This window comes from Athene cunicularia (assembly GCF_003259725.1).
Source record: "Athene cunicularia isolate RWA chromosome 5 unlocalized genomic scaffold, athCun1 chr5_part1, whole genome shotgun sequence".
NCBI lineage: Eukaryota > Metazoa > Chordata > Aves > Strigiformes > Strigidae > Athene > Athene cunicularia.
The window spans coordinates 36,260,473-36,284,623 of record NW_020799101.1 but is presented as its reverse complement, the minus strand read 5'-3'; the positions used below and the strand labels follow the sequence as shown (position 1 = coordinate 36,284,623).

The 24,151-nt window shown below is 42.2% G+C and overlaps 2 protein-coding genes across 4 annotated transcripts; one reads left to right on the top strand and one right to left on the bottom strand.

The window, feature by feature from the left end:
* Positions 1-2,757: 2,757 nt before the first annotated feature.
* Positions 2,758-11,974, top strand: ARG2 (arginase 2; the record flags this gene model as incomplete). Its single annotated transcript, XM_026849313.1, has 6 exons — positions 2,758-3,050; positions 3,898-4,057; positions 8,753-8,847; positions 8,969-9,073; positions 10,529-10,665; positions 11,547-11,974. Coding segments are annotated over 6 exons (996 nt in total), but the record flags the coding sequence as incomplete, so codon positions are not given.
* VTI1B (vesicle transport through interaction with t-SNAREs 1B) lies at positions 5,017-19,138 on the bottom strand. 3 transcript variants are annotated; one of them, XR_003398476.1, is made up of 7 exons: positions 19,080-19,138; positions 16,712-16,903; positions 15,224-15,397; positions 13,325-13,386; positions 11,976-12,267; positions 9,942-10,094; positions 5,017-8,054 (listed from the first exon to the last, which is right to left on the bottom strand). XR_003398476.1 is itself a non-coding variant. In XM_026849209.1 (5 exons), exons 2-5 carry the CDS (start codon positions 16,892-16,894, stop codon positions 12,171-12,173), a joined length of 516 nt encoding a protein of 171 aa, XP_026705010.1. In that variant the 5' UTR covers positions 16,895-16,903; positions 19,080-19,138; the 3' UTR covers positions 11,887-12,170. The 3 variants fall into 3 exon arrangements, 1 of the variants encoding a protein (XP_026705010.1); XR_003398475.1 differs by lacking the exon at positions 9,942-10,094; XM_026849209.1 differs by lacking the exons at positions 5,017-8,054; positions 9,942-10,094 and having other exon boundaries at positions 11,887-12,267.
* Positions 19,139-24,151: the final 5,013 nt, after the last annotated feature.

The window sequence follows — 24,151 nt, the reverse complement described above, 5'->3', positions numbered from 1 at the left end:
ACATGCACATCTAGTCACTTTGGAATATATGGTGTATCTATGTACTATGAATTATTTTGTGTACTATGTATTCACTAGGCTTTCCTTTTGTGCTAAGGTTATCTAATCATAGCTTTCAAAACTTAGGCACAATTAAAAATAGGAAGGAGAAAATATATTAGTGTTTGAGGATTGGATTGGTATGTACCGAGATTAACTGTATTTTAATCAGCCATTGGATAGCTGGCTGAAAACATCCATATCACCCTGGGAAACTTGAGCTATCCTCTGCAAGCACATAAAACAGTAGGCCTAAATAAGAGGGCTGTAAATAAGAGCTGAGAAAAGAAGCCGCTATAAGGTTTATGAACTCTTATCTGAACAACAATAAGCTTTTGAATACGGTAACCAAAACAGCAGGCATTTATTGCCTTTAACAGACATTGGGCTTTTTTTTATAAACCCCAAAAAATAACTAGAGGCATCAATGCAGATGATAGGGAAGTACCATTTCTTCAAAAGGTGGATAGGATCCCAGAATTCTAGACCCCAGAAGTGTGTGTCTGTCCATCTTGCTAGCATCTGCCACATCTGGCCTTGACCATACCCTGAAGAATCTTAACCTATTCCTTAAAGTGCTGTGGTTGGTTCTTTGTTTTATGCTGATCTAAAGATGGAGCGTTGTGATACAATTTCTTCTTGTTCTTTTCCATCTTTCAAAACGGGTAAAAATACTGTGATGTGCTTGTATGTCCTATAAGAGAACAAAACATGGCCGTCCTCTCTTACATTACCTTGTGTGACGTGCTGTCCTGTGGTGTGTAGGTCACTGAACACGGCTCCCCACTGCAGATTTACCTCCTGCAGATGTCAGAGTATTAGATCAAAGGCATTATTAACTTGTATAGCATCTCCAAAAGCTCTTGATACCTACTGAATGATGGAGTGTCTTGAAGTCTTACTTCCAAAATTTCCCTCCTGTGCACAGTCGTGTACTTTCATCAAACTCTGAAATAACAAAATGTTGTACTGGTGTGCATATGCATGAGAAGTAGCCTTGTGGGAAGACACATTAAAAAAATGGATTTTTGACGTTCATTGAACATAGCAGAGCTTGCAGCTGTTTCCTGATTCTGCACAGCAGCAGAATGAAACAGAGGTTAAAATGTAGTGGTCACACAGAGATCAGATAGCACATTCAAATCTGAACAAAATGGGCTCAGAATTCCAGGGCCATCATTCTGCTGGCTAATTAGGTATTGCCTAAGTGTGGGGGGGAGATGCTGCTGTGTGCCTGTATTGCCTTTTGAAAACCAGGGAGAGTGGTATGTCAGGGTCTTGCTTACTGCTGTAAGTCTGCAGGTTTTCTCAGCGTTGCAGAGATTTATTTAATCCTCTTGCTAGCATCTGAGCTCAGCTGACGTGTCCTCTCCTAGAAAATACCCTGACATATGTCCCTGCTATAAGAACTATACTTGCCTATTTGCCAGTCACCAGTGACTAGACCATTTTCTGTTATTCTTTACACCAGTCAAAACTCCTAAAGTCTTGTTTTTCTCAGTGCTATTTTTACATTTTGTTCCAGCAAGCAAATTCACAGGGCCTGTTTCCTGGACATTAGACTAATGGTTTAATGGAAGTTCAACCTGAAACCCAGAGCCCCAAGTGGGCTGTTTCTTCATTTTCATTTGCTTGCCTTAATTTTTCAAATTGCCCTGTTAGGCAATAGCCTGGCTAAAGGCAAAATGTGAAGCTCTAGACTGGATGCTTTGAACAGCAAGCAGACTGGTGATTCTGAGGAACAAATGGCACCGGCGTGACTGGTATGCAGGGTGGTCTTGACTTATTAAGCCACTCTTGGTGTAGCTGTAAATACCTTGAGGCCTTTACAGTCCTCATCAGTGTCTCATCAGCAACAGGCCTATCTGAAACAGAGAGTCTCTAGCCTGTGAAATACTGTTACAAATTTTGGTATCTAAATGACTGTTAAGAAAGCACATGGTATCAGACAGCAGAACTTCAAAGGGTGAGCTCTGTAATGCGTATGAATGAGAATTAAACTTCAAATGCAGCCAATTTAATAAATATGTTACCAGCTGGGTGGAGGAGGGGAAACAGCACTCAAAAATGTTCCTTTGTTTCATAATCTGTCAAGTCACTCCTTTTCAGGGTAAGTAGACAGAAATACATTTTAGGAAAGGCTGAGTGTCAGACCTAGAATGTTGTCAGGCTTCAAACAGCCAATTAAGTTGTAACAGGCAATGATAGGATCTCAGAGAAGGTTGGGATCAAAGCCCCAGAATCAAAATGCCTTCTAGAACATCTTGTGTTAAGAAAATGGATAGGTTCTCTTACAAAGCAGTAGTGTAACTCCATGGAGTTGCCTGAAAGTACTATAAGAAAATTTCCATTATTGGTAATATAGCACTTTTGTGCATGGATTCTTGTGGGGGTTTGAAAATGGAAAATAACTGTTAGGACTTAGGTATAATGAGTGAAATGTGTAGTCCTAGGCATCTTTGAGCAGCTGGGCTCATTTAAGGCTGTAAATGATCTGTCTAACTGGGAAGTAAGAAGCAATACAAACTGTACTTTTTCATGTTAAAATTCCCAAGAAATAATTAAAAAAAAACCCCCAAACTTTATTTCTAGATGACTTTCTATGATTGTTCTATGTGATTGCTAAATTAAAGCAACAATACTATCTTAAGCTTTCTAATCTGTAAAGTTGACACAGTTGTTTGCAAGGGCATGCAGATAGTCAAATGAATCTGTTCACTTCCTGTTGTTCCTTTCGTACTTGCCCAACTGATTTTTCTGAGGGGACCATGTTTTGAACATTTCTCTGGGCAATTAAATAACTCACTTTCTCCTTTTGCTGATGTGTTTCCAGGATGCCAAGTGTACGACTTTGGAGATCTGAATTTCACTCAAGTTCCCAATGATGAACTGTACAACAACCTGATTTTATATCCCCGGACAGTGGGCTTAGCCAGCCAGGTGCTGGCTGATGCTGTGAGCAGAGCAGTAGCTGCTGGACACAGCTGTGTGACTATAGGAGGGGATCACAGGTGAGCTGAACTAGAAGCAATTAGTGGTGCAAACTGCAGGCTGACACTTGGAGTGTAGAATTTAAAGAAAAAATAAGGGACAGTGGAAACAACTTGGGTTAATTTCCTGGAAATACCATAGCAGCATTTTGATTTTACTGCTGGGGTTTTTAGGGTGAAGATGACTACAAAAATCTGACCTTCTAAGATGGTACTGCTTAGTTCCTGACTGTTCTGTGACCTGCAGACAAACAAATGAGGTTTTCCTGTGTTTGGGAAAGTTTATGTAATCAGATCCCTTTAGGAACTGTTGTGGTTTCTTTATTGCTGAATGTTTAGTGATGTGTCTCTTTTGCTCCTCAACTCTCAGGATATCATCTTAGGATGAGCTTGTAACGCCTGCATGCTGACCGTTTTGTAATGGATCTTATAACATGAGAATCTCTTTTTCACTAAGCTTTGGTTTGAGATTTGATTGAAGAATGTAGGCATGTAAGAATGAATTGTGGGGGAAGGTGTCATGGCTGGAATCAAAAATAGGTGAATATCAGAAGTGACGAGTGAACACACTAGATGATCTAAGAGATCATTTTGTGCTAGAACAGGTGAAGGCTTGAGTGTGGGAAGGGTGACAGTGGAGAGACAAAAGAGCTCTTTCTCATCTGTCAGTACTAGTATAGTCCCACAGAGACTTGGAATCTCCCGGAATCATGATGCCATGCAGCTTGTACGGGATGCACCCTTTATTGTCAGGGATGTCTGAAGTGTTGAAACATGACAACGTTGCTGACTGAAGTTGCAGACTTTCCGCTGTCGTGTAGTTCTGAAGGAGAAATGGTGACTAAAGACTTTACTACTGTACTTCCAGCTTGGCACTTGGTTCTGTCAGTGGCCACGCACGGCAGTGCCCACACCTTGGCGTGGTCTGGGTGGATGCGCATGCTGATATCAACACCCCGCTTACAACTCAGTCTGGAAACCTCCATGGACAACCTCTCTCATTTCTCTTGAGAGAGCTTCAAGATAAGGTAAGTATGTATTTTGCTCGTACATTTAGCCTCCACTGAAATCCTCAGAGCATTTTACTACTTCTGGTGTGAGGTGCTTTCTTATCTGCTGCAAACGCAGACCTTTTTTTCTGAGTACAAGCAAAAATACATATTATTTGTGTTTAATACAGGCACATGTATACATACATATACACAAATGTAAATATAGGTATACATGCACACACACTTAGAAACAAGAATGATAAGCTCTCCTTTTTGTTGGCACCCTCATGGGTGGTAGGGAGAGCAGGAGTTCATGTGCTCTGTGTAGCAGCTGCCAGAGGTGCCATTCCCACACAGTGAGTGGAGCTGGTGCTGAGTTTGTGCAATGGCAGCAATTCTACTGAGCAAAGAGGGAGCCTCCCCCAGCCGAGCCTGTGGGAGCTGTGCTGAGCTCACCTCGGGAACACCTGGTTCCTGCATACCTTGTATGCTGCTGCTGCCACTTGGTTTGGGTTTTCCATGTTTTGAAAACCTTGGGGCCTGACAGGGGCTGTTCCTGCATGAGCTCTCATAACTGGTTGCTCTGGGATCTGCTCCACGGGCAAATATTAGAAATCAGAAGAGCTGTACCTGCTTACAGGATGCTTTCTGGAAAGAGTCTTTGGTCTTGGAAAGAGGTCAAATTATCAAAAAATGCTGTTTACTGGGGCATGTGGAATGTGCATGGCCAGTTTTCCCTACTGTCAAGATGCGAACCAGATTGCCCTAAGGCCTATGTACCCTCTTTGGCTTAGCTGCAGGCTGTACCTGTGTACCCTGGAGAGGTACCTCTGGCATCTGCTGGAGACACTCGGCAGCAACTTGTGCATTGGAAGAGCTGGGGCCTTAGACAGGACAGGCTGCCTCTGCTGAACTGTAGGCTGGAGAGTGGGACAGGATCAGCAACTGCAGGTTGAGAGTGGATGCTGGAGCTGCAGAAAATCTGACTCTGTTTCCTGGCACTTTGCACTGCTAGTCATTTCTCTTAGATTTCTTGTTTTCTCTCTGATACATTTTGGGGGTGCTATGTTGATGGAAGTTTGATCAAGCACATTTAATGTCTGCGGCTATTGAAGATACCACTGCGTTAGCTTATCAACTGCTAAAGCTCTTCTGCTTCTCACCTGCAAATTCTTCTGAATGAATCCCATCCACAAGTCTAGAGAGTCATTGAGTGCTTTTACATGCTTTCCTCCTTCTAATAATTCTTGTATGGTCTCTACAAACATGCTAGAATTCTCAAAGCAATGCAGAATTAATGGGGCTTCTTGAAATACCCTCAGGACATGAGAAGGTTAATATAAATGGTTACTGTATTTCTAGTTTCTTGCCCATAAATTAAAGGGGGTGCTACTCTTATTCTTTGTGGCAACTGCACCCACTTTTTGCAGGAAGGATAGGAAGAGGGAGAGAAAATTTTGGAGCTCACCTAAGGTGAACAGTTTCTATCTTGGTAAGAACAAAAAAAAAGTCAAGTTCTTTGATAGCTGAGGAAGGCAGAGTAAGATATGCTGCTTTCCTCTTCTGTCAGTAGACTGAAGTATTTAATCGACTTCCTGTGTATACATGTTGATTTCTGGACTGCTGGGCTCCAGTTCTTGAGCAGCACAGAAAAGCAGTTTGGTGTTTGGGTTTGGGTTTTTTTTTTTTTTTGAGCTGCTTAAAAGAATACTGTGAGCTTTCTGGGGTTAGTTGGGGGATCAGGCCCCTTGCCAGCAGCAGTAGTGAAGGAAGAGTAAGCTTAGGCTACACATAATGGTGAGTTAGTTGGGTGTGGTGCTGGTTAGGAGGTCTCGTCACAAGCCCACCTAAATTGTAGCTGACAAAGCCTGTCAAACATCTGACACAAGCCCCTCAACCTGTATTTGTAGCTACACAAATAGGTGTGTACTTTAAATTAAGAGGGTTTTCTTGCCATACTGTATTCCTGTTTAGGGGAGAAAAATCAACATCTGTCCTGCTGGTACAAGGAGGCTTCTGCAGCAGTGTAACTGGCTGCTTCGCAGTAGTACAATGTACCTTTGCCAATGGCTCCTCTGGCTACAGATCTGCCTGGCTGGAGGAAATTTTGTGTGTGAACAGGTGCCTGTGGCTCCCTCTCATCCAGTTACAGCAGTTATGTTGAGAACAGGACCCAAAAATTTCCTCTCCTTTCCTGACTGCTCTGAAGGATTTTTTTTTTTGAATTCTAACACTGCCTGCCACCAGCAAGAAGGGTACTCCAGTCCCACACTCTGCTAAGAGTTACATCTCCAAGCGGCAGGCAGACTAGCCAGTTGCACTTCGCTCTCCAGGAGGTCTGGGTCTTGTCAGCGTGCACACAGCCCGGCAGTGCGAGAGGACGGGAGAGATTTAGCGGCGAGCCCTCTATCTCCTTCCTTGCTTTCACTCATGCTGTGAAGGGGTTTTTCGGCAACCCCTCCCCACCATGACACATCTGTGTGCATGCTTCTATGGGTGGACACTCACAATTCCACAAAAGTGGAATTTTGATGCCTATTGGTCATCAACCTCATAGTGTCAGGAAGGCTGGCAAGCACTTGGCTCCCTGTCTAGATTGTTTTGTAGAACCACAAGAAACAGCTCCTTTGAGATGAGAGCAAAACAGCCTGCACGATTACATCTTCCTGATTCATTGCCCACCTCTAACTGGTACTGCTCTTCCAGCACCTCCAGGCTCCTTGCTCTTCATTCCCCATCAAGAGGACATGAGACAGAGGTAGTAGTGTAACACACCTCTCTCTGGGTGGCACAGCCTGCTCATGCTGTTGTTGACCCTGTGCCAGCATCTCCATTCAGCTGCTGTAACCCTCGCTGGGGTTGCATGAGCACTGAGACAGGAGCACTGTCTTTGGTTAGGTTTGGAGACACATCAGTTCCTTGTTCACTGCATGACCCTAACAATGTTAGGTTAATGGGTGGATGAGATGATCTTGAAGGTCCTTTCCAACCTAGATGGTTTTGTGAAAGAGCTGTCCTGGGGCAACAGAACAGTGGGAACTCAGGTGGCACAGCTGCCAAGAACTCCCCCAGGGCTGTTTCAAGTCCTTCAGTTTGGGGTGTTCTCTCACCTGTTTTCAGAAACTCTTGTGTACCCAGGGCTAATGAGCTTGGTTAGTGCTCTACTGAATTAAATATCCACCCCCAGCAGACAACAGGAAGCACAGAAGTGGTGCATCTGGCTGGGAAGAAAAATCAAGCATTTGGCCAGGTTGCTGTAGAACCACCCCTGGTGGTGCTTGCACAGTCCCTTCACAGGATGTCAGCTGCTGCCTGTTTGCCCAGGGGGCTCCACGGGAGCACTGCTTGGTACGCCTCAAGGCAAGGGGGCACTTCAGGGGGTTTAAAATCTTAAAAAAATAATTTTGATGCTTTAAAGGGAAAATATTTATTAACATAATCCTTTGATTGGCATTCCTCAAACCAAGCATTAGTGTCAGGGCTCCTGGAACCACTAAAACTAAACTCAGAAACTGCTATTAATAACTTACCCTGAAAATACCTGTACCTTCTGATGCCTGTCTGGCTTTACTATCAGCACTCCTTTTCTATTGAAACAAAGTAAAAGCAGAGCCTACCAAAGGAAGTTAGGGCATTCAGTTTTATTTATTTAGAGGAAGAGGTGTAATTAAAAATGGCAGTATTAAATCTGTTAAATCACTGATACTAGAGAGTATCTGACAACATTACCAATACTATGCTCAGTTTATGGTATGGCAATGGGTTTCACAGATACAGCTTCATTTCTGAGACCTGAATTATTTTTCCTAGTGGTCACTCTGAATTCATAACTGCAGAAAAGTTTCAGGTCAGTGCCCCTGGAGTAACACTTTTATTGTGTATATTTAATCCCAATGTAATTATAGCTATGGGTGTGATAGCCTTTAAGAACAAATCCAAATGTTGTAACTAGAATTAGTAATTGAGAGGTGTAAGAGGGAAACAAAGCCTTCTTGCTGCTTGACAGCTGTGTTGGCTGTAGCCATTTTCAGAGCTGGGAGAGGAAGAGATGTTTGAGTTAATTTAAAGCACTCCTAAAATTAGAAGGTATTACTAAGTAAAGGATTTTTTATAATTGCACACCATGCCTACGTAATCACCAAAGCTGAAAAATGACTGCATCATCTTTCACTTGCAGTCCTAGGCCTGTTCTCTTCAGTCCTACATTAAAAAAACAGTATGATGTAGCCCCATGCAGAGGCCCAGCTTCTTGTGCTTTTTTTTTTTTTAACTTCACACTTAGCATTTGTCTATCTCTAACATTGTTTTTGAAACAAAGTTTGCATAACTTTTTGGTGATTCTCCTGAAAATATAGAGGTGCCTTGATTTTTATTCTTCCACTTAAGCATGATGTACTGGGTAAGTTACATAGCATTACCATTACTTGCACTCTTATAAGTGATCTACATCTGGGTATCTGCTTTCTCATCATTCCCCCTTATATTCACTGATGGTAATTACCTATTGCTTGTGGATTTGGACTTCTTTAAAGTGGAAAATGCTTAACATTCAGCTCTGGTAAAGTGGGACAGCAAAGGTAGGGACTGATTATCACTTGGGAGTTTGTCTTCCCAATTTAAAGTTCCTCTGTTTAGACAAAGGATGCTATAAAATAATTTTGAGGGAAGCACTAAATACAGTTTTGTTACACATGTCATTAATCTAACCTAATGCCAAACCTTTGCTTGCAGGTACCACAACTTCCTGGCTTTTCCTGGCTAAAGCCCTGCCTTTCAGCATCTGATATTGTGTACATTGGTTTGAGGGATGTGGATCCTGCTGAATAGTAAGTTGATCAAAGGATTTCTGTAAAGGCTGAAATCATGCGCTTCCTTCCACCTCTGGCTGTTCACAAGGGCTGCTAGGTTTAAGCTTAGGCCACTAATGATTCCATTTTATTTTAACAGCTATATTTTGAAGAACTATGACATCCAGTATTTTTCCATGAGGGATATTGATCGCCTCGGAATTCAGAAAGTTATGGAAAGAACATTTGAACAACTGATGGGCAGGTAAGAAACTATTACCTGATTTAAAGTACTGGTATCATCCACTTGTTGAATATCTACTTTCCTCAGAGTTATTTAAGTGAAGGTCACTCTCAATGGAAGGTGGCCTAACAGAACTGTGACGGTGTCCAGTAAATACTAGTCTCAGCACAGACTTTAGTCCTCAACTTCCACATCTTGATCAGGAACCATTTCACAGTCTTTGGCAAAAAGCTACAAGATAGGTTACATTAGCTACTACAGTTGTGGCTCTGTTTTATAGGATTTGTTTTGTTGCTTGAGGAATACTGCCTTTTGCTGTTGTTTGACAAGATGTTTGAATCCACTCAGTGTCTAGGGTATACATTAAACTTTTGACAAAATATGTAACAACTCAGTGGTGAGTTGAATGCAGCTGTTGGTGCATGAGGGATAAGCATTTGATGGCTTCCTCCTTAGGTGATGTGCACATACACTGTCCTGATGACAGCTGTTCAGCTAGCCAAGTTCCCTGTAACCTTTGCTTCAGGTCAATGCTGGAGCCTCTGCTAACTGTGCTCATGTCTGGGGACACGGGGAGAGGATCCCGGTTAGGAAGGGTGACCTCGCACCACAGGGCAGGAGAGTCCTGTAGGCAGGGTAAGGTCTGTGTATCTGCGCTGTGTGCTGTTGTATGTAAAGGTGTGCTCACCCTCCCTAGCTCCAGATGTGCCCAGTAAAGGAGTTGCTAATCTGCATTAAGTTGGAAGTACACAGCCTACCACTTAAATTGCTCCTTGGAGTGACAAGCACTGTCCCATTTATTAAGCTGTCACCAGTTGCCGGACTTCATGCAGTAAGCAACTAACGGTTTAGGTTTGAGATTATTCTTCACTTTCTCAGCTAGGCTTACATGGCAGAGTCTGGGAGCAGCCTCCAACTCTTGACCTGAAAAATGCAGAATGCCCCATTTGTCCTGATGAGCTGTCTATGAAATCCTCAAGCTTGGTGCTCGCTCTATCCTAGAGGCCATGAGAATCAGTTTTCCAGCCTTTCACCCTGGCTTCTGTACAAAAGGAGAAAAAGCTGGGTTATATCATACATTTCTCTACATTTTTCCAAGTAAAGAGACAAATACCAGCTTAAGTGGTTAGAAGAAAAATAATTCTCTTCAGCCAGATCACACCTGAGCAGATGCTGAGTGAAACTAGAAGGACAAACTTCTGTTCGCCCACTGTGCACTGGGGAAAGTTCTGAGCTAAGAGATTTTCAGAGTCCAAAGATATTTTAAAAAATTAAAAATCCTTTCCACATGTATTTAAGACATGATACAGGATTTAGTGGGGACCTTCAGCATCACAGAGCATGACACTAACTTGCTGATCAGCCAGGACAGTAAGAAATACATGTATTAAAAGTTGAAGGTTCTGAGATTGCTTTTCTTGTTGTATTAAAAGTTGAAGGTTCTGAGATTGCTTTTCTTGTTTTACTCTGTCTCAGGAGACAGAGACCAATTCACCTGAGTTTTGACATTGACGCTTTCGATCCCTCACTGGCTCCAGCAACTGGGACTCCTGTTCTAGGTGGACTGACTTACAGAGAAGGCATGTACATCACGGAGGAAATACACAACACAGGTAGGAGTTGACCAGCAGTACTGGACTAACACTACATAGAACACACACTGATTATGTTTTTCCCATGTAACTACATAATAAGATCAACATAGTCATAGGTGCCTACAAAGCCAATTCAGCCTTCAGCAAGGGAAAAAGATGTCCTATGGTTGGGCAGTACCCAGGTGTTGGAAGCAGCTTAACCATCAACAACTTCAATTTGCCAAAAGTAAATAAAATACATAATATATATTAACAACCATTGCCAAAAATGACTCAGTCATCTTGTATAATACTGTCCCCTATTTCTAAACACATGGGGCAAGATGGGCATATGGAATAAAAAAAAACAGATGGAAACAATTTTAAACAGTGTGAAGCCCCATTCTAGGATTCAGTGCTAACAAATCAAGCTTTTTCACTAGGTACACTGCAGTTGACATATGAGGACTTTCCTCCTTATGCCATGGAGTTTTATTTAATGTGTTTAAACAATGAGTTATTTGCAGTAAATGAAGGAAAAAAAAACCACAACCAGACAACAGAGTCAATAGAATAATGAAAAAGATGGCAAAAAATATTAGGTGAGGCTATTCTATATCCACTAGTTTTTGGGCTGGGAGAAAACAAAATTAAAAACCATTCCTTTCATAAGTGTATACAGAACATCAAACTTATTTTTCCTGAATGCTAAAAGGATGAGTAAGTGAGGTAGTGACAATGTAAGAAAGAACCAAATTAAAACCACAGGCTAGCATCTAAGAATGACAACTTGAGGACCAATTTTACTTGTCTAAGTGGTAGAGTAGGTCACAAGGTCAAATGTCAGACTTGCTGCAGTGAAACCCTGTTGGAGATTTTACCCTTTGTCATAGTACCAAAGCTGTAAATCATTTTCACAGGAATGCTTTCAGCTGTAGACATGGTTGAAGTCAATCCACTGCTTGGAGCATCTCAAGAGGAAGTGAACGCAACTGCTAGTCTTGCAGTCGACGTGATAGCAACGTGCTTTGGGCAGACAAGGGAAGGAGCGCACACTGCTTTTGATGAACTCCCAACACCCAGTTCTCCAGATGAATCTGACAGTGAAGAGCAAGTGAGGATTTAGGAATTCAAAGTGTTGGGTATGTTGGACATTACAGAGCTCTGCTGAGGCACTTGAGTGGATCAATTGTCAACACTTGGCAAATACTGTTAACTTCTCTGTTTTTAAATAAACTAGCTTTTCCACTGATTGGTGGCTACTTTATTACATACCAAGATTTATTCATTTAGTGAAGTATATACAAACTGAAACAATAAAATATTTATTACCTTCTGATTAATCTTACCAGTAGTTCAAGTCTGTCTCTGCATTTTCTTTTTACTCCCTTCTCTGTCCCTCTAGTGTCAGTACAGTTTCAGCTGAGCCTGCTGTCCCATGAGAGTTCAATCCTCAGACAGTCAAAGGGAACAGACAGCCCAGCCAGTTCCTCAGCAGTAGAAAAGCTCATAGCAGTAGAAAAGCTCATGTCAGTCATGAAAATTCATCTGCTGCGGAAGAACTTGTAGTAGACCACGCCTCCCAGGATGGCTAGCTCCAGGATGATGATAATGGACAGCAACAACTTGTTAGTGGTAACTCTAGAGTGAAAAAATAAAAAAAAAAATCCAAGATAACTTTTTTCTCCCTTGATTATGAAAGCAGATTCTAGATAATCTGATCACCATCTTACCGTCAATAAATATAGTCCCTGTTTCAGCTAGACCACAAAGTGCAATTTGAATAGCTCTTAACAAGCAGGAAGGGACACACTCAGTAGCTTCCTACTCCTGTTTTCCTGAGAATTCTGCTTAAATCTTCTACTTCAACATTAGCAGTTCTGTTCCTCTTCCCCTGTTCCATGTAAGGGAGATTGTGCTCTGTACATGCCTACTCATTCAATTAAGCAAAGAGGAAAAGATCAGTTGAACTCCTGTGCTAGAGCACACACTGTGGTGCTTTGACTTGGAACTGTGTAGTTGAAGTAAAACTATAAAATCTCCAACTATAATGTATTTTTACTATTGAAATGACACTGTTTTATGTCCTTTAGCAATGGGTATAAAGGAGGAAAGGTTGTTAGGCCAGAAGTACCTACTGAAAATATACTCCATGAACAGGTTTATAGGGATCATTAAACCACAGTTTGGAAACTGTAGATACACTTAAGCAGTCACAGGTGGTGTACAGCAAGGCTCAGCGTTTCTCTTATGACAATCCAGTTATGCTACAGCACCACTGTGGGCTCCACAGACTTGTCTGTGTCATCAGACATCTAACTTGCTCAGTGCCACAGGGATTTATGGCACAGCTTCTTCTAACCTGAATAACAAGGAGTTGCATCTAAAGTTACCATTAGCAATTTGGTAGAACTTGCTTATGTGCTCACCACAATTTATCATGAGGGATGGCTAGAGACCACACATTACCCTAAACAAGCAGCATAAAATCAGCAGTGCTCAACTACCTGTACTCCATTCTGTAATTACCAGTGAGGAGAAAACACAGATCAGCAGCTGCAGATGGGCACACATTCTGTTTACATGTTCCCCAAAACCTGCCTGCAGTTCCTGCTGACCCTCTGTTCTTTTTTGTCTTTTTTTTTTTTGCCTGTAACTGGCAGGCAACAGTGCTACCACCCAGTGCTGCTCCACTCACCTCCTGGACATAGAACGTAGAATCTTGCGACTCTTGCTCAAGTTCTCACTTGTATTCACCAACTAAGGAGAAACAAAAGTTATCTGTCAGTTGAACAAGTATTCAGCATCTCTGCAAAGATGCACCTGGAAGTAGCTGGTGTTGACTGTTGCCATTAACAGGACCAAATTCGTAGACAACGCTGTTCTCTACACAGTAGGAGCTTTCTAGGGAGGAAATACTGACTTTCCCTTAGATACATACACAGATATGCAATTTAGGATCACTTTCAGCCCCTTTAGTAAATCTACAGATATCAGAAGGTTGGTATTAGCTTCTTTCATTAAATTTTATTATTCTAGTTGTAGACACCAGAAGAAATGACACTGATTGTTCTCCCCAGTGTGTATCTGGAACCGTTTGAAATGCTGTTCAGATTCTGGCAAAGAAAGCAGCACGTTGTGTTGACAGGTCTAAGTGACCCAGCGGGTGTGAGCTCTGTTAATAGATGATCCATTTCAGCTTTGTAACACTCAGAAATGAAATGCCAAATATTTCTCAGTAAGCTATTAAGCAGCACATAATTACATGAGGTTATAGACAACTAAGAAAGCTGTTGTTTCACAGACAGAGTCAGGATTTATGATGTGTAAATGAAGTACCTGGAGGTCTCCAGGTAAGATTCCACTATTCCACTTCAAACCTCCAAGGGAAGTGAAAGGTAAGCCAGGTCACTCGCTCGCCATTGCAGATGCCTGCCCGCACAATTCCTCTGCCGTTTAAGCCACTGCCCTCAACTGCAGAACTGGTCACTTCGCACTGAGACAGACTGGACAAGCTGGGAAGAAAACTACCGAGTCCAGCCAAAACATGCTAGATTTCTGATCTCTGCTGCGACAGACCAAGCAAGAAGGAAATCTGCTTCTAGCTGGAATGCAAGGTGAATACAATTCAGCAATATGATGCCTAAAAGGCTCACAATGGAAGCCACAGGTTCATGAACAATCTGTGATTAGACTGCCATGCTTGAAGGGCTGTAATATTTTTAATCAGAAAAAGAACGGGCAAACACTATGCCTATAAATCTTAAGAGCATGTTTCCCTTCCTGATCTCCAACCCAAATTTGGAAGCAGAGCAAATAAAATTCTGACTGAAATCGAAAAACTACTTAAATGAAAAAGCTACAGGCTCAGTTACAATGAGTAGAGATGACTCCCAAGAGAAAGGGTATGCTTTTCGTTCTGGCTGAGCCTGCTTACGTACCAAACTCACCCTACTCCTGCAAGTCACTCACCTAAAAGCTTTACACTCAGGAGCCCTTGTACACACAGAAAATCCCATCAGTTTTGTTACTTAAAAAACAAAATCTTAGTTTTACACAGGTGTGTAAACAAAATGAATTACTTCTTTAAAGCTTCCACAGTAGAAACAGAGCTTCTTGACCCAAGGATGAGGAACAGGCATCTTGTCTGACACCACTTTCTCCCTCCTTAGCTAACCTACAAATATTGGAAGGTTAGTAAGTAATTAAGCTTAAATTAAATTCCATGTCATTAGAAGAACCTGGTAACTGCCTCCCAAATCTCAACCTTTACTAGTCATCCAGTGGTGAGCAACTCAGCAATTTTTTTAAATCTAATTTTTTCAGTAATGCCTTTTTTTTTTTTTTTTAAAGGTCTAATACCCAGTCTTGCACAGACATGGCAGCAGATGTTTGGCCATCATGCTTTGGACCCTTCTACAGTGATTATTTTCCTTTTATGAGCACAGCATAGAAACGTGGCAGCCTGGATTTGGTCTGCAGAAGCACCACCTGGGTTACCATGTCTAGAGAGGACTGTGGGAGTAATTACTGGCGCACAGTCCCCCAGCCTAACATCAGGTTGTTTCAACACAATGCCCACAGCTTCTCTGCTTACTCTGCTCTTGGTGCGCTCCAGTTGCTCCCGCTGCTCCCCAAGTTCTTCAATTATATCGGTGCCAATCTGATCTGTTTCAGCAGCAATTCGGTGCGAGCGCTCAATGCTCTGACTGGCTCGGTTCAGGCTGTCTGTTCCCTGGAGAAGCAGCACCCTCTGTGACTGCAGATGAGTCTGAAAAATAACATATGCTTTGCTTAATGATTAAGCACAAAGATGGAGGTATCAGGCTTCTTGACATATTAAGAAGTTAGGCCGTGACTCCACAGGCGATCCGTTTGTGTTAGCTCTACACGCTTCTCATGCTAACTGATGTAGGCCAGTTAATTTTGAAAGAGCTCTTGTTCATGTTGTAAGATTACGGCAAAATCTGGTTAAACCTTGAAAAAGAAGGACACACAGCTACAGAAAACTGTCTTTGCAACAATTTACTTTGCCATCAAAGAACATTTACATGAAAATACCATCTTTGCTTTCCAGATGCTTGCTTTTCCTTCTTTTTGTATATAATTCAGTCTTATTTGTGACTTCACAGTTGGTTGCCATGGAGATCTCTAAGAGTTTACAGTCAAAAGGATTAGGAACAAACAGCACTAACAGATGGATTGCTAAGTAACAAAGATCCTCTTTTCATGCCAGTAGCCTCGGCCAGAGGATAAGAAATGTTTGCTGATGTTGGGGTCAAAAGGTAGTTCAAAATAAGGTATTCTCTTAAGCTTCAAAAAATCTAATCTACCACCCTGCTCTCAGGTTTTTGACAAACCACTCAAGAGGAATCAAATGCAAAAATCTACCAAGCTACTGCAGAACAAGATACTAAGCAAAGAGCCTCCCTCAAACCTTCCTTATCTAAGGCAGGCAAACAAAAGCCCCCCTCTGTGACCTTTCTGTCCAGATGACAGCACTTTGAAGATAATAAGCAGATTCAGCCTCACTAGCTTGGACATATCTAAGCATATCTGGTAAACAAAGAAATTGGTGTGTTCTTGCACTGGAGCAGCACATCCATAGTGAACAAAGTGCTCCAGCATGGCTTCTTGTATTTCCTTGAAATTGTTTACACTGAGTCTGCTTAAAAGAGAATTCTACCAAAGAACCTATACAAGATGCATGATCCATTCTGCTAGTTTTGGATACCAGCAGTAGATCAGTTAACTTTTTTTCTCAGTCAGTAGTATCACTTTTGTGTTTTCACTGCTGTACGGGAATGATTAAATAAAGCATTTCAGTACAGAATGTTGTGTAAGTTACTAACCGCATGGCATTCAAGGAGTTCTGTTTTGATTATACTCATATCTTTGTTTTAGAACAGAAAAGCTCTCTGAGTTCCAAGTGTTCCTTCTCCTCCCTGAGATATTCATGTTACATGGAGTTACACAAGCACAAAAGCTAAGTGGATTAAAGTAGAAACACTGTAAACAATATACCTGGAACATTATTTTTAAACAATCACAGCAGTGTTAAATAAAACCTATATCTAATTCTCACACTCTGTTCATTTTCTGTGGAGAAGATTCCGTATTTTATATCGCCTTGACTTCCAGGGCCCAATCCCAAATCTGTGCTTCTCAGCTCTCTCTGGAACATGGAGAGGTCTCTTCTGTATGCCCGGATTTTGCTCATCATTTGGTTGCGGAACGGCAGAGGAGCATACTTCAGTTCTTCCTCCATTTCCCGCAGCTTTAACAAAAGAAAATGTGTTTATTTTTAAAGCACCAGATCTATTCTTAGGAGCACCTATATTCAAAACTCACCACCAGATGAAGGGATTCACATGTTTTTATGTAATTGGGCAAGGAGGATTAACCCCAAAGCATATATCCCTCATCTACTATCAACTGCACCCTTCTGCCTAAAGTTGTTCAGCCCACATGCATTTTCAGATACACAGTGCCTCAAGAAAAAAATTGCCAAGCTTAAATGCTTGATTTTTTCTGAAACATCATTCTATAACTTCAAAATGTGCAGTTCTCACTTTCATCTAGTTTAAGCATTTATAGGATGGGTATGGTATCAGCTTCTCATCACGTTTATGGCACAGGTAGGCATGCCACTAAATTCACACTCTGAACATCTGGACATGGCAACTAGTTAGGGTTTGTAAACCCTGAGATTTTCACACCAGCTTTTAGTGACAGTCGTTATATATTCACAATGCTTAAAGCTGTCTGCCAATATGAGCTCTCTCACAATATGAGCTCTACATCTCATACATCACCCACACAGATGCAGGTCAATAAACCTCAGTTAGAGTAATAATGCATCATGTTCAGCTGTGACTCAAAACCACCTAACAACATATTAATATGAAAAGAATGCTTAAACCTTAATGTCTTGCTTAAAAAGACAGGTCACATGGGGCTTTTTGTGCTGCTCCATGTCACCTGCTGTCCAGGAAGCCTACACAATAGAGGTTTCAAATATTTCAAGGTCCCTGATATTTAACCATCAGACTATTATAGAAAGATCAGATGGGTTAAGACCAATGTGAAAAAAGACAGTAGGGGGGAAAAAAAAAAAGCAGCAGATTCTCTACATGCCCTCCCTACAATCTCTAGTAATTTTAATTGCACCTCTATCGCTCTCCTTTGTTCAACAAAGGGAAGGCAATATCCAAACCCAGCAAGTAAAAAAAAAGCTCCTAAGAATATTCATCTGTACCTGTATATATAGATCTTAAATATGTGATTCACAGAGATGAGGGGCAGAATGTGCTGGGTTTGTGTCTGTGATGGGTTTTTTGGTAGTGGGGGTGGGGGCTACAATGGTGGCCCCCTGCGAGAAGCTTCTCAAAGCTCCCCTGGCTCCAGGTTGGACCCACCTCTGGCCAAGGCCAAGCCAATTAGCGACGGTGGCTGCACCTCTGTGATAATGTATTTAAGAAGGGGAACCTGCGACTTGTGAGGAGGAGTTGTGAGGAGGACACCTCTGCAAATGCAGGGGTCAGTGGAAGAAAGGGGAGGGGGGAGCCTCCCTGCAGGCCGTGGTGAGAGGGCAGGCTGTGCCCCTGCAGCCCATGGAGGTCACCAGTGGAGCAGATGCCGACCTGCAGCCCGCGCAGGACCCCACGCCACAGCAGGTGGCTTTGCCTGAAGAAGGCTGGGACTCTGTGGGAAGCCCCTGCTGTTGTAGATCGGTGCTGGGAGGACTGTGACACACGGTGGGGATCCATGCCAGAGCAGTTCAGGAAGGGCTGCGGTGCATGGGAGGGACTCAGATCAGAGAAAGTTCATGGAGGACTGTCTCCTGTCAGAGGGACCCTGTGCTGGAGCAGGGGAAGAATGTGAGGAGTCTTCCCCCTGAGGAGGAAGGAGTGGCAAGACTGACCGCATCCCCACTCACCTGTGCCCTGCGCTGCTGGTGGGGAGGAGGTACAGAAATCAGGAGCAGAACTGAGCCTGCGAAGAAGGGAAGGATGGGGGGGATGTGGTAATGCTTCTCACTGTCCTACTCTGTCTGGTAAGTCTTGTTGTTGTTAGCGTTTGAATTAAATTGGTGTTCTTTTTTTCTTCTCCTAACAAGTCTGTCTTTTGCCCACAACCATACTGGGTGAGTCATCCCTCTCTGTCCTTATTTCGATTCCTGAGCCTTTTGTTTCATTTTTTCTTTCCCATTCCTGAGGGGGAAAGGGCGAGCAAGCAGCTGTGTGGTGCTCAGTTGCCCTCTGGGCCTAAACCACAACAACATGTACACAGATCTATACAACAGTCTTGACAGACACACCTATCAGATCAATTAACCAAATATTAAAAAATACAACATCTGCCTGCCAGAATAGGATCCATAAAGAAAAAAAGTACTTAGGCATCAGTATTTCAACCAGTCAGAAAGGCCAGAAGCCTAGACTTATGCTTACCGTTTCATCTGCTTCACGCTGTTTCTCATCAAATTCTCGAACTAATTTTTTCTTCTCCTCTATGAAAGGAAAAGTAGTATGTCAGATAAACTATAGAGAAATAACAGAACTCCAACTCAACACATTATAGACAAGGATGGTGCTACAGATGGCTGATTACAGAGAGTATTTGAGGTCAAAATTTACCTGAAACAGGGACAGCTTTTCAGAAGGGTGTGGGGGGAGAGAGTAGAAATGACCCTTCCAAATGCTGGCCACTACCTCTGGTAGACAAAATAAGTCATTTTTCAAACTTCAAATATTTTTCTGACCTATTATCCTCCATTCTCCACTGACAAAATTGCATGTTGAAAGACAGTTAACATGAAAGAATAACAAAGAGGACATGCTGGTAAACAGCTCACAAGTATTTCTCATTTTTTGCACACATTTGGCAAGATTACTGAAGGCTCAAATTATAATTTGGATTTGAACAGAACATCAAGTCAATCTACATTCCCAAGTGAGTCCTGAAGCTCCTGGCAGACAGGGCACTCTGCATTCTAGTGGTCACAAAGTAAACTGGGTAACCCAGGATAAACATTCTAGAGCACTCAGAGATTAAAGATGCCACCAAGGTATCACCTCAGGTTCATGGATTAATGCCCAAATGCTTCCCACTTCTAGAATGACATCAGTTGTTGAATCAGCCAATAAATCTATACATTTGGGTTGTCTAAGTCATTTGCTAAGACTCCTGTACCTAGGGCTTTGGAGGCCAAAGGATGGGTTTCACTGCTGTTACTCTATTTTTAAACAAAATCTTAAAACATGTATTTTGCATGTGTTAAAAAACTATCATACCTCTCCAATATCCAGGATCAATGAAAGTGTAATTCTAAAACTCTCAATGGAGCAAAAATGTATGGTTTTTAAGCTTTTGCAAAAGCCCTGAAGATGACCACCACAGGACTTGTAGAGTACTGCAAATGAAACCAAATCCTATCAGAAGTCTGATAAATATGCACCAGTCTAGTTCATCCCTCTCACGAAAGAATAATCCAATCTTAAATAAAATATGGGGTTGCAAAAAAAATGCAGACAATCATCTTGGTAAAATTTCTCTAATTTGATTAAACTTGAAGAAAACATTATGAAGACATCATTGCAGCCAAAAAATGACTTGATAATACCTTTTTGTAAATATGTTCCTCTGCAGAAGCAGCAGTTTTTAAACCACTGAGCTCTCAACAGAGAATATGAAAAAAATTTGAGGCAATCAAAACATTTTTCTATAGCTCCCCTCACATACACAACATGCCTAAGCTAGAGGCTTTCCTTTTCAGTTCAAATTCTTATTAAGCCCCAGATTTTGAACTGTAGAGAATTTAGGACAGAATTGCAAACCATCATCTCACAAGAAGCTATGCACAAAGAATTACTACAGACTAAGCCATGTTATGACTGTTAATATATGACACACTAGCTGTTATCAAGAAATGCAGTTTCACATCCCTGTTTTTTTCAGGAAGAAATGCTGACTTACAAGGTTCCTAAACACACACTCAACTTCCTCCATGACTTATCACCAGGTACATTTGTGCTGATGCAATTATTTGTGTAGCTGGGTTGTAAGTGAAATCATGGAAGTGAACTGCAGGAAAACAGCATTCAGAAGTCAATATTTTGTTTCATATAGGCCATTTCACTGATCTGATTTAAGTAGTGCCCTCTTAAAACAACTGCTGTCTCAAACTAATTGAAACCTGGTGCAGTACCAAAAAAACTTTTTTGTGTCCCCCAAGAGGATTAAGACAACGTTGCACTTACAACCAAGCAGCCAAAGAAATGTTAATTTCCAAAAGTCAAGTAGCAATGGCTTGAGAGACTTTTTTTGTCTTTATGCCAACAAGAAATCAGGCAATGTGGCTTGAAAGCATTATACTAGATCTGGCCTAACAGAAATACCAGAATATATTGAACAGTTTAATTCATACCACTGTGGATTAAACTGTGACTCAAAGTGCACTGAGAGAACATTTTTAATGCAGTAAAAGTAAAAAGTACCTAAGCCACAGTAACATTACTCACACGCTCATCAACATTTAACTGATCTATTTTGACACCATACAACATCCTTGTCTCTAAGATGGAGAGACATGGGTTTGATGGATGGACTGCTTGGTGGATAAGGAATTGGCTGGATAGTCGCACTCAAAGAGTTGTAGTCAACGGCATCAATGTCCAAATGGAGAGCAGTGATGAGTGGTGTTCCTGGGAACACTGGGAACAGTGTTGTTTAACATCTTTCTTGGTGACATGGTGGGATCGAGTGCACCCTCAGCAGGTTTGCTGATGACACCAAGCTGTGTGGTGTGGTCGACACGCTGGAGGGAAGGGATGTGCCATCTAGAGGGACCTGGACAGGCTGGAGAGGTGGCCTGTGCAAACCTCATGAAGTTCAACAAGACCAATAAGGTCCTGCACATGAGTCGGGGCAATCCCAAGCACGGATACAGGCTGGGCAGACTGAGAGCAAGTGGACAGAAAACTGACTATGAGCCAGCAAGGAGCCAATTGTATCCTGGGCTGCATCAAAAGAAGTGTGGCCAGCAAGTCAAGGGAGGGGATTCTCCCCCTCTATTCTGCTCTCATGACCCCTCCTGCAGTGCTGTGCCCAGCTCTGGAGCCCCCAACATAGGAGGACACGAACCTGCTCAAGCAGGTCCAAAGGGGGCCACGAAGATGATCAAGGGGCTGGAGCACCTCCCCTGTGAGGAGAGGCTGAGAGAGTTGGGGGTGTTCAGCTTGGAGAAGAGAAGGCTCTAGGGAGACCTTATAGTGGCCTTCTAGTACTTAAAGGGGGTACAGGAAAGCTGGGGAGGGACTCTTCATCAGGAGGTGTAGGGATAGAACAAGGGGTAATGGTTTTAAATGGAAATAAGGCAGAGTCAGATTAGATATAAGAAATTCTTCCCTGTGAGGGTGGTGAGGCACGGGCACAGGTTGCCCAGAGAAGCTGTGGCTGCCCCCTCCCTGGCAGTGCTCAAGGCCAGGTTGGACGGGGCTGTGAGAAACCTGGGCTAGGGGAAGGTGTCCCTGCCCAAGACAGGGGGATGGGAACCGGATGATCTTGAAGGTCCCTTTCAACCGAAACCAGTCAACGTAATTTCCAATCAGTTAGAAATACATCCAGTTGAAAAGTACAGCTACCTGAATTAATTTAGAGGAAAGTATCTATATTTGGTAAAGATCCAGGCTGTTTAAAATTTGACTGTTACAAATCTTGAAGGAAAAAATTTGTTCCTAGAGCTAGGGATTTATTATCTTGCTTATTCAGAGTGAAACAGCATTTCCAAACCTCTGCCCCTCAAAGATGTTCCAAGGACTACAGATTCCGTCTTCCCTCAAGTCTGCGAATCTGTCGATCATTTTAGGACTGTATGCAAGGTAGCTTTTATCGCCTCCTGAAGTTGTCAGGATCAGGTAACTTGAACAATAAAAATACACCGCCCTCCTCATAAGTGCAAGAAGCAAACAAAGCACATTAGGAGAGTGGAACACCTTTACCAGATGGACAAATTCCTGACTTTATCTTAAACTCTCTTAGAAATACTTTCAAAAAATATTAGCAGGATTTTTGCAGCAAAAAATTTAAAGAACAAAACAGTCATATTAAAATTTCATAGCATGTCTGAAAAATCAGTTTGTAATTATTTGTAATCTGTTGAAAAAAACCAAAACAACCTACAAGCACTGCAAAATTGTTGCCTGTAAATAGTCCATTTAAGCCCACTGCTCAAGACTACCCCAGTTCCATGGAGACCTGACAAAGCTTTGCTTCACCAAGAAGCTGACCCTGACCACTGTCCTTTCTACAAGGAAATAAGGATTTCCTACAAGAAAAGGTGTTTCTTTTTTTATGATTTTTATTCTTGTTGACCACTAGTGTCATCTTTGAAAGTTGCCATCTTTGGGTCTGAAGTTTCTTGTACCAAACTTTCTGGAAATACTGATGACAAGGACTGCAATCCTGAATTTAATTCATTAAACAGAAAGCCAGAATAAAAAAAAAGGAATGTTAAGCTTTGCGTAGCCTGTGTTATCTAGCACAGACTGTTATATTCTGAACAGACCATTTTTTACAATTTTACACCTAACACATAAAATTGATCAATTCTGGGAGAATTACAAGACTACTGCAGAACGTAGCTGACAGCACCTACTCAATTCTTGGGGTACAAAACCCGTGTTTCTCATCTAAAGTAGTATTCAATCAAAGAGATTTGGTGACACTGGTAAAATTCTCCTTGTCTAATCACTTCCCTTTCCGGTTCTCAGATTACTGCCAATAATGTGGAACCGACTGAGAAGCACAAGTCCTACAGAGAAGTGTTTTGTCAGAGTGTTTTACCCACTGGTATCATATAAGGAATACCTATAAAATCGGGTTTTGCTTCTAATAAAACTTTGTGTAGCTTGATAGTTTTTTCTAGTCTGTGGGTAGGTAGCCCACACACCAGGCTTCTAAAACAAACGCAAATCTTCTGCAGTAAGTCTACAAATGGTTGTGGACAGTTGTGATAATAAAACCTACTATTAATTGTGCCAATGAGATTTTACATTGTTGAGATCCAGCAATGACCAAAAATATAAGAAAAAACCCAGAGCACGGCAGTAGAGTTAGTTCATCTAGTGACAGCATGAAGTAACATCCACATTACAACTCCCCTTGAGAGACGAGACTGAAAGCACAGCACAGCAGCGCTTGGCTACAGACTTGAAATTTGGCAGAGAAGAGGAGCTGCTCCCCGGGAATAAAGCCACACACCCGCCTCGCTACTTAGATGTTTGGGGCTCTGCACGACCAGATCTAATACCCAAGAGCAAAGCTACCAGAATATAGCAGCAACACAGAAATAAGACAGAGTGAAGGCAGGCCTAGCAAAGCCACTCGCCTCCTCCAAGGATGCGCTGCCTGGGCAAACTCCTCTCCCACCCCCCGGCTTCCTTCAAGGGACTCTGCCCTCCGGGATGTAGAAACAGGTTTCTCTCTGAAGAAACATTACAACCGCCCCTGCAACGGCCCAGCC